The sequence below is a fragment of the Pocillopora damicornis genome, chromosome 9 (genome assembly GCF_964200805.1).
Source record: "Pocillopora damicornis chromosome 9, jaPocDami1.2, whole genome shotgun sequence".
NCBI lineage: Eukaryota > Metazoa > Cnidaria > Anthozoa > Scleractinia > Pocilloporidae > Pocillopora > Pocillopora damicornis.
Genome location: NC_142678.1, coordinates 3219763 through 3230297, shown reverse-complemented (window position 1 = coordinate 3230297; position 10535 = coordinate 3219763). Strand labels below are relative to the sequence as shown.

General features: G+C 36.7%; 2 protein-coding genes across 2 annotated transcripts; one reads left to right on the top strand and one right to left on the bottom strand.

Annotated features, from left to right (window-relative positions):
* Positions 1-661: 661 nt before the first annotated feature.
* Positions 662-2564, top strand: LOC113684247 (adenosine receptor A2a). Its single transcript, XM_027201586.2, has one exon. The coding sequence runs from the start codon at positions 1547-1549 to the stop codon at positions 2426-2428; it is 882 nt and encodes a 293-aa protein (XP_027057387.2). The 5' UTR covers positions 662-1546; the 3' UTR covers positions 2429-2564.
* Positions 2565-4121: 1557 nt separating this feature from the next.
* LOC113684276 (transmembrane protein 98) lies at positions 4122-10273 on the bottom strand. The gene is made up of 7 exons (XM_027201619.2): positions 10006-10273; positions 8689-8776; positions 7673-7713; positions 7152-7301; positions 6578-6637; positions 6202-6241; positions 4122-5790 (listed from the first exon to the last, which is right to left on the bottom strand). Exons 1-7 carry the CDS (start codon positions 10134-10136, stop codon positions 5563-5565), a joined length of 738 nt encoding a protein of 245 aa, XP_027057420.2. The 5' UTR covers positions 10137-10273; the 3' UTR covers positions 4122-5562.
* Between the last annotated feature and the right edge of the window lie 262 nt (positions 10274-10535).

Genomic DNA, 10535 nt, shown 5'->3' with positions numbered 1-10535 from the left:
CTCACAAATGATTTCCGTGGCAAAAGCCCCTATGCAAATAATTAACGTTAAGCTCATGGTGCCCAAGCAAAAGAGATGTGAAATAAATCAATGTATGATTTTTCCCACTGATACGCTTTAAATCGGTGAACGACAAATAATAAGCTTAACAACTACGAAATATTTATCAAGTGATGCAAGGTGAAAACATTTGTGAAGAAACCAGCGGGCTATTTCGAGTTATCAGCTACCACGAAAAGTAGGCTGAAACCATTTTGGGACTTGCTAAAACACATTTGGTGATAATAAAAAATCTTAATTGATTTTTTTTCAATCACTTTGGGTAAATATTAGGATTTGGGCCGAGCTTAAGGCAAATCCAGTTGATTAGGCGAGGAAAAGCCCTCTTGGAATCTGTCCTTTATGGTGCAATTGTGAAAGTGTGTTCTGAGACGTCATGCGTAAGAGGTGCTTAAAGTACTTACTCTTTTAAGTTTAAAGTTCGGTACTTTTTACGGCAGATCATAGTCAAAACAGCAGTGGAAATAAAGAGGTAATCTCAACTAGATATGGTTGATTTACATGTCTTCAAACTCAGATGTGGTGAAATTCTCCTGAACCGGTTTTAGAAACGTGTACAAACTCATAAACCTATTTCTAATGTTCATTTTAAAGTTTTCGGATCAATATAAGTATCTGGGCAACTGCCCACCTACCCCTCCCCTAACTCAACAACAGTCAATTGACAGTCGATTGACAACAACTTAAGGTTAATGTTGGGTTAGGGGAGGGGTAGGTGGGCAGTTACCCAGATACTGGTACTGATCCAAGATTTCTATGTATCCTGTCATTTTGATTTTAAATTCTTGGTTTTGCTGAACGTTTCATTGAAAGCGGTCAACATTATATACATTATAGTATTTACGTTATTAAATGACTAACTTCCAGGATAATATTCACTGACATTATGACAATATTGAAATATTGCTGATAGCATTTTCGGAAATGTCTGATTGTTTCTCGTTATGCATGAAATGATATTACAAGGCATCAAAAGCATTCGATTTTGGTTGGGTTGATATGTCATTAGACTATGTTCTAATTACTGAGTAATTAACATCATTTTAAAATTATTTTGAAATGTCAAACCATTTTATGTAATGTTTGTGAAGCAAAATGCGACTATGAGCAATTTGAAATTAGCAGAATTGAATTGAAGAATTCCTTTTGTATTTAAACTATAGTAAAAGTAAAAATTGTACGTTCACTCATAAACTCGATAGATATTTAAACCACAAACGGTTGAGCGGCACACACATTTGATACAAAAAACTTGAAACTGAATTAGTCAGACAATTCGCTAAGGATTACATAGTTACAAATGGAAATACGTAAGAAAATTTCAAATGGAAACACATGCACACTGGAGAGGAGCAAGTCCATCAAAGCCCCCGAAAAAAAACAGTTCTAATCCAACACACTGATGAAAGAGGTGCGGTTGATCTTCGTTACGTATATATCGACCTCACTCCTTCGGGTTTAATTTAAAAACCGGGGATCTGAAAAGATGGCCAACCAAGAAGGCGACGCAGCATATGTACCACTGGAGGTAAGTTTCATCATCAGTATTATCATTAACAGCATCGCCTGTCCCTTCACAGTTGTGCTCAACGCGCGGGTGATAATGGCCGTGAAAGAGAGACACCGACTTCGAACCAACAGCAACATTTTGCTGGCCTGTTTAGCCGTGACTGACTTATTCACTGGTCTTCTTGGCCAGCCATCGTTTATCCTGTGGAGGGTATTCCTATTCTTGGGTCTCAAGAGCAGTCGAACAGTGGGAAGTTTCCATTTCGATGCTCTGTCCGTTTTTGTAGTGGCTTCATACGTTCATCTGATATTGGTTACGTTGGAGAGGCTCATAGCAATCAAATTTACGATGTTTTACTCAAAAATTGTCACTGGTCATAACATGAAGATGGCAGTGTCAGTAGCCTGGATCATTGCCTTCATATGCGGGGTTTTCAGCGTGTTAAAAATGTACCATGTGTTACTTCCCATAGGAGGCCTCATCACTTTTTCATGTATCGTTTTTGTGGCCTTAGCTTATGCGATTTTGTATCATGAAACCCGCCGCCACCAAAGAAAAATAAAGGCACAGCTACTTCCCAAAGAAGAAGTGGAAAGATTTACCAAAGAGAACAAGGCGCTTAAAACGACTGTCTTAGTAATAGTTGCTGTTGTTGTCTGCGTTCTCCCTATTTGTTTCTGTCAGATCTCGATGTCTACAGGCCTTTATAATTATTGCCCCATCAACGTGTTAGTGCTACAAACATTTGTTATGTTTAACTCGCTTGTTAATCCACTAATTTACTGCTGGAGACAAAAAGAAATGCGAAAGTTCATATTTAGAATGCGAACCCAGGTTGTGCATCCAGTTATCCAGTGAAAGTGGGAAGGCGGAAAGACAGAAAAACTGGTTAACTATTTATGAACACTTTTCTAACGCATTTTCCATCCACTTGATGAACGAAATTATGAACGAAACTATGTTTTAAGGAAGATATATTTTAGGATTATTTACTCCTTACCAAATCTGATTCTTGAAGACAGAAAGGCAGATGTCCTCGACAGGAGTGCAATTTGTTGAGCTTACTTTTCTGCACTTCTGGATATGCACTACATACCAATTTTTCTTCTGTTTTATTTATCTATTTCATTCGACTGAATCACATTAAAGGAAATGTTCATTTCCTACTTAATGGTTTAAAAAAATCAAATCCCTTACAGGCCTGAATTTTTTTCAGGCCTTATTTTCACTACTGCTCGAGTAGTGTTCATTACTGCGAAGATCGCTTTCATATTCATGTCGCATTTGAAATATATGACTTTCCTATATCCACAGTCGTTAGTTATTTTTATTGTTGTCGCTTGATAGGGCGTTCAGAACCTTGCCAATGCACTATTTTGGAGGGTAACATGAATGGCTTTATACCCGTTGATTGTAAAGGAAAACGTGCACTCAGTTCCACCGAACATACCAGAAACTACATTAAAACTGTAAGTGTTTTAAGTCGCCACACTGAATGTGCTTCCGAAAAAGTGTATTCTCTTGAAGTAATACTTGTAAAGAATAAAAGCACAACTTAAAATTTATAAAAATCTCTGGCTTAAAGTGTCACTTCGTGTCAATATCACTGAGTCGATAACTATAATAAATGATGAATGAAAAATTGGGGATTGCCAATTTTGCTACTTGAGTGATCAACAGTGTTATCGATTTTTAAAGTTCGTTATCGGTGGTCGCAAAATTTTAACTAGGCATGCAAATGCGACACGCAGCTCCAAAGCCGGTGTGTCATCTCACTAGCGTGTCCATGCGTTCACCTTATTCCTTGTTTTCCATGGAGGGTCACATATTGAGAGGATCTAACGTCAGAAGAACTAAGTTTTACGGTAACTTCTTAGAGAACTGTACAGTTTTGGAACACGATATTACAAGAATCTATTTGATTTGAACTTGCGGACGTAATTGCCTTGAATTAGGAGCCATCGCATGTACGAAACTCTTTTTGTTTTTTATTGATCTCTTGTTTTATTTATTTTTTTCCAGTAAGTTAGCAATGTAAGAATTCCCTTTCAAAATAAGGAGAAACGTTTTTAGTATCCAGCGAATCTCACGTAACCTCGTTAAGTGTTTTTTTTTCTCTTTTACGACTTATTGGTCATAAGGAATGGTCCATAAATCATTCCCAGATCCGGTTACATGTCGCAAGCTGATGTATGGCAACCGTTTTTTATTAAACAATTGAGAGATATGATTTATTATCAGGAAAACATTGAGTACAATCAAATTTTCCATGGATCACTGATTCTTTGAAGCAATATCTTTTTAGATGATGTCATGAGTTCTGTCAGGGTATCTAGCGTGTAAAAACCATGCTCTTAAAATCCACTAGTGCATAAAGAAAAATAATGTTCATTGATGGTAAATCATTACCAAAAGACCGACACACAACAAAAACCGAGTCAGGCTTCATTCACCCCTCCCCTCTTCTGTACCATGATGGAGATTTCACTTTGTTTCATTTGTCTGAGAGTTAAGCATAATATATTCCTTGTTATATCAACGGATTGAAGTCTTGCAATAATTATGACCTTTATTTAAAGAGGATAAAAGTCAAAGCCGTCAGTTTCTAAAACAAGAATGGTCTAAAACGACCTAAAATAAGCTAAAATGAACTAAAATGACCTTTTAGAGTGATTTCTGAACTGTTCTAAAATGACCTTGATATTTTGGCGTCGACAAAATCTGGATCGGAACAGATTGGATCGGATCACGGATCGGATCTGGGACTGGATCACGAATCAGATCACAGATCAGCTCAAGGATCGGGTCACGGATCAGATCACGGATCATGGATCTGATCATGTTAAATAAAATTTTGCGCTACATGGCAAAATAAAGTCTGCGTGACATAATAGAGCGTAGAAACCAATGAAAGTTTTTTTGCCCAAAAGCCCCATATAGTGCCACCATGGACGAAGGCAAGCGAGAGTTACGTATTATTTCATCAGTCAGTTAAGAAAAACATAACACAATCCACAGTTTCTTCTTAGAGTCCTTGAGCTTCTTCCGTTGCCTGTGCGTGAGGCACGTTGGAAGCCATGGTTCGCAAATTGATCGACCTAAGTGTTCCACATTGCAAGGTCAAAGTCTCGGGCTACAGGTCCTTACGATAGTTAACCGGCAAGAAGTTATCAAATCACTCAAAGTCATTTCATTCCACGAGTTTTCAGTGAAACAAGATTGCTGTACAGACTGTAAGTGCCAAAACATATTGCAAACAAGAAGGGAGTCAGACTGAAACAGACTGAGTACTAAAACGTCCACTTATCTTATTTTTGCTACACATGTAACCGCATCATAATTATTATACTTCTATTTTAATAATCATTATAATATCATTCCAATGATGATTATTATTTTTTGCGATTTTTTTGGAAAAACAAGTTGTCAATGACATAAAGCATGACAAAACTTTTCTATACCAAACAAGTCTTGTCATTAGATGCTTTCCCTTCGGAAAATATATCAGCAACTATGGAAATTTTCTTTCACACATTTCTACATGTAACAAACATTTAAGCACAATATGGAACAAAAAGTTGAAGTGGAAATGCAGATGTGACAGTATGACAGATCAATCAAAAATGTAAAGGCAGCAATTACAAAACTCTAATATTACTGACAGAGGTGGGACCAGCTTAAAACCACTTAAAAAAAATTATTCCTTAGTTTATATTACATGTAATAGTCCATTTTATAGCTGCATGCTTGGTTGCCAAGCCTTTGAACAGAAGTGAAACTAAGGGTGATGATACAAACCTTGCTGCTTTTCAAATGTAAATTACTTTAATTGTTATCATGCAAACTAGATACTGGCCTCTATCACAACCAGGTCACCTTCAGCCTTACTCCAAATCACAGGCTTGGCAACTAAGTACACAACAGTAAAATGACCTACTGGTTATCTGTTCTGAATGCTATAGGTTTGCGGCCTGCATCAAACCCTGGGATAGTTAATACACTGCCGTGTTCCCTGGGCAGCAATAGGCTTGGTTTGTGACCATTACCACTGACTGTTGGCAAAGGCAGGACACTGAGCTGGCTGTGCTCTGTATAGATGAGCAAGATGAACACACTGACTGACATTCTGACTGCATTACTTCCATGTGTTTCTCTATGGCAACAATAATTTCACCAGCCCAAGCAAGTGCATCTGGTCTGTTAGAGGCACCTCTAACAACCTGTTAATGTTGAATGAGCAATGAAACTGTCAAAGGTAGAGTACACAGTACAGTATGATTGTGAGAAGTTTAACATTTATGTGCATGACCAATCACATCAGATATCAGGACACAAATACAAACCACAATACCAACAAACTCAAGGGGTGTGCAAAATGATTCCCTCATTAAATTTTGATATGGCCTCAAATTCTCCTTATGTTTTAAATAAACAAAACAATTTGGAAGGAGGATCTTGCAGTCTAACTGGAGTCACACAGACCTTTTTTTCCAGCCCCTTTTTAACTACAGTTTTAAAGGTTGTTTTTTGCACCAACAGATGGCCATCTTTTAGAACCACAGTACATGTATGTTTGAATGGCATAGACTGGGTATTTATAGCTATTTTTGTGAACAAAAAGTCAGTTTTACCTGAAGCAACTGGCAGACAGATTTGTAGAGAGCTGTTGACCTTCATGTTCAAACAAAATCATTGTTAATATTAGAACAGATTTATGACCTCAGTATTTGACTTATTTTCTTGTTTTCCTCAGTCTCCGGATTCGTTATACAATGTACCTGTACATGTAGTATTGTGTCTGAGCACATACACAATGTTCTTACATGTACTTGTATCTTGTCCAAACAGATTTTGTTATCATAGCCCATTCATTAAATGGCAGTTAAGATACTGACAGTAGTATTGAAATATTTATGTATTATAATTTGAAATACTGCATCTCTCAAATGATTTATCAAGGGTTTTATATTTTGACCATGAAAAACATGTATGTTGTCATTTCCTTACTTCTCTTCAATTTGCTTGGAGTCTGAAGGTATATACATTGCTTTGACCAGCTCATCCACTCTGGAAGACAAAAATTTTTCAGATTGCAAAACTGAACATCCTTCTGTAATATTTGCCAGTTTCCTTCTAGGCAACCATGCTTTACAAAGCAAAAATTCAGATTCTTGTCAACAACTCTAAAACCTGTAGGATTATAGAAGTTAGTAACCTAAAAAAAGAGTATTTAATAGTGACACAAACTTATTCAAAGTAGAGCAAAACAGGAATTATAAGGTAAGAGTCACCAAATACCTTCCATATTGGGAAAACAAATTATCTGAAATATGCAACACTTAACAGCTCAAAGGTAAATGGCCAATGCATACACAATACCTTTGCACGTTTATGGTGTTTCGTGCATAATAAAACAAGCACCAAAGTGCATGTCTTATGCACGTTTCTGCTAATGTTATTCAATGCAGTCAGTTTTTTTTGCTTTGATCTGAACTGTTTTGCATGACTAAAGTTTCCTGTTTCAAATGTTAGGAGGTCCAGGCCATCAAGAAAAGTACAGGATGCTTTAACTGCACATCACCTTGGCCTAATTTCCTTTGCTGCAGTCACAATTTTATCCATTTCTGTTGGTGACTTGATTGTTCCACTGCTCTCCATTGTGTGGGTAACAAGCTGTTCTGTTAGTACATGACAGGACTTCAACAAGTCAATGCAGTGCGATATCAGGTGTCTGGAGCAATAAAAATTAGACAATCAAAAAATGTATTGAAAATAAGAGATTGTAATCCATGTAAGAGATAATATTCATAAAATTTACAAAAATTTAAGTGAGAATGATAATGATGAAAATCATTGATTTTTAGTAATGTTTTAATGAAAAATAACAAAAATGATGATAATTACAACAATAATGATAACGATGGTAATAACAGTGTGACTGTGTAACCTAAAACTTGTGCAACCAGCTAAACCAATCAGATAACTGTTTCTTCTGTTCATACAATGTAACACTTACTTATTGTGAGATTTTGTCAAGTAACAGACAATGACACATTATTTAATTTTCACCCTTATGTTTTTCAATCACTCTGTTGAACTTACTCAGCATCGCCACTCCAATCTGGATCCAGGAACATTTCTGGCTTAAAATTGAAAAGTATGAATATCAGAAATGCCAAGACATTTAATTAATTATCGTAATTAATACAATCAAATAATACTGGGTCACCTACTGTCCTCTTATTTCTAATCCATTTTCTATTACCTAACCCTTTAACTCCCAAGATCTGATTGTTAATTCTCCCCTCTGTGAGAGATTATTCAGCGTTAATTGATTTCCGGTTGACTTTTTGCGATAAGTGACAGATGATTGAACAATAGGATCATATTATATATTTAAAATGAGAGAGACCAGAGCGAAAGACAGAGAACGGTGACAGAGAGCGGGAGATTAAGTTGATTTTATAAAATAAAAACGTGAAGTTTTGGAACATAGCAGATTCTTTAGTCTCATTTCCGACACCTCTAGCTGCTACACATTTCCTTCTAAATTGGTTTGGAGAATTTGGTGTTAGATCAAGAAAAACAAATTTTATGTGATATGTTTAAGTAATCTCATTACCTGTTTGCTAGATAGTGTGTGGATATGATAGGGAGAAGTTACCTCTCAATAACTTCTGGGATTTAAAGGGTTCACCCCTTGCACTCCGAGAGTGACTAACATCTAATTTACCCTTAACCCTTTAACTCCCATGAGCGACCAAGACAAATTTCTCCTTACAATATCAATACAGTATTAACCAAGTAAGTGATGAGAATAAAGAAAAATACCAATTTGGGGATAATTAGTAGATCCAATACTAAATTCTCTGAACTAACATTATAAGAATTGTATTGTCGACAGTAAGGAGAATTACAAATTTGATCTGGGAGTTAAAGGGCTAAAATATCACCCCCTGAATCAAACAGTAAGGTCAAGAGAATATAGAAGATGATTACCAACTGTAGAGGCTCTTGATTGCTAAACAAATTCTCCTTGTCAGCACCTTATGAAATGCATTGGGAACGGTATGAAGAATATGTATACTGATATTAAGGTGTAAAGGGTCAATATTCACCAGGTCATCCTGTGGAGAAAACCCATCCAAACCCAGTTCAGTATGAGATGTGTTCCATGCCACCTGCACCAGCTCTGCATCCTGCTTCCTTGAAAAAGATAGAAAATATCTACTTAAATTATGACTCATTTTATTTCAAATGTCACATGAAAATTCAAGTTGATTATTACTTATTTCCTGAAGCATTTTTTACAAAAATTAACTGATCACTATTTGAATAAAGTTCTGCTTAATCTTTTCAGTAATCTCAATCACTAGCAAGGAGTACAGTCCACTCCAGGTGTGGCAACAACCTGAGCTGTTTTAATCAATACTTCAAGATCTTCAATACCCCTAAAAGCATCACAGAATAATTTCAGCCATCTTGTTTCACTCTGCATCGTAGCAGTCTGAGTTATCCAGATGAGATTGATAAGAAAAGTTTAAATTGAGTGTTAAAAGCAATTTACATCTAGGATCATCTTAGTTTTGCTTTACTTCCCTCTGTGATTGGTCACAAAAATTTGCACCCTGCTGTCAACCAATCAGATGCAAAACTTACACCAATCATAACCAGGTCACTGATGTTTTCCTACACTTAACAAAGTTTATTTAAAGAGCGTCATCACCCTATGGACATTTTCTTTAATTTGCTTTCAATGACAGGCCATTGATATTACTGTGGGTCTGGGTTTGCAACAATCAATGGAAAATTGTTCTAAGAAGAGAAACAAGAACGTTGTACTAATCCAAATTCTACCTTGTATGAGTCGTATGAACAGGTGCGGTACATGCAGTAATACACACAGAGTACGTGTTTTGTGTGTGCGATGCAAGAGATTTCTGATGTGCGTGTGTGATGCAGAGGTACATACAAGTGGTACTGTGCACGATTCTATGCTGCAACTGGACTACCGATCTTTTAATCATTACCTGGTGTTGAAGGGGAGAGGGGGATTCCCTTGTTTGTCCCAAGTGGGTTTATGTGCCAAGCAGGGTATCGTTTTTGAGATCTTGAGTCATAAAACAGGGTGTGAAAAGTCCAATTTCATTACTAATCCTCTTGTACGGACGTTTTCGCAAATGATCTTGCTATCTAGGAATATGCTTTCACCCTCTGCGTCAAATCATTCCTCTGACTCATAAATTAAAGTTGCCAGTCATATATGAAAGTTTTGCGATAATTCCTGTATTTAGCCGAGGGTCTATTAAACATAAGCGTTAAACTATCAAAATTAGCAAAAGTAAGTAAAATTAATATCAGCACAATCAGGTGGAACACTGCATCTAACCTAATTCCTCTAGTCAACTGACAAACTACATATCACTCAAACTCACTGATATTGCTGTTGTGAAAATTCAGCTTTCCTGCAACGCCGTTTGGTACAAATAAGCAACAACAAAGCGAAAAGAGAAGCCGTGACAACTGTTCCCAGTAGGCTAACCGCAATGATCAAGGTCGGAGTCATAATGGCCGCGAGAGTGGAATCATTCACATTTCCCCTTCCTTACATAGTGTTTTGATTCGGATCTGTTCGTAACAGGCGCGTTGCCGCGAGTCCGAATACAAACAAGATCTTCTGGGGAAACCCGAATTATGTCCGACAAACTCTCGGAGAGCGTTTGTCTATTTTAATTGGACTATCTGAATCGAGAGCCTTTCGTAAACTTCCCTAGGGATTTATCTCCGAACTTGAAAAAAAAAAATCACTAAGCCAGGGTAGGGTCAGTTTTTTTCGGTATGGTTTAAGACGTTTTATGAGAAAACATTTTTGCTGTTATATTCTTAAACTTTAAATGATGTTTGAATTGTATTGAAAATTTGTCTCGGTTTTTAAGGAGAAAAAATAGCTGGATTTTGTAAAAGA

Coding starts and splice junctions, on each gene's coding strand:
- LOC113684276 (XM_027201619.2), bottom strand. CDS start 10,136: ATGACTCCGACCTTGATCATTGCGGTTAGCCTACTGGGAACAGTTGTC. Junction 8,777..10,005: donor TTTTCACAACAGCAATATCA/GTGAGTTTGAGT, acceptor ATCTTTTTCAAG/GAAGCAGGATGCAGAGCTGG. Junction 6,638..7,151: donor GCAAAGGAAATTAGGCCAAG/GTGATGTGCAGT, acceptor TTTGTCTTCCAG/AGTGGATGAGCTGGTCAAAG.
- LOC113684247 (XM_027201586.2), top strand. CDS start 1,547: ATGGCCAACCAAGAAGGCGACGCAGCATATGTACCACTGGAGGTAAGT.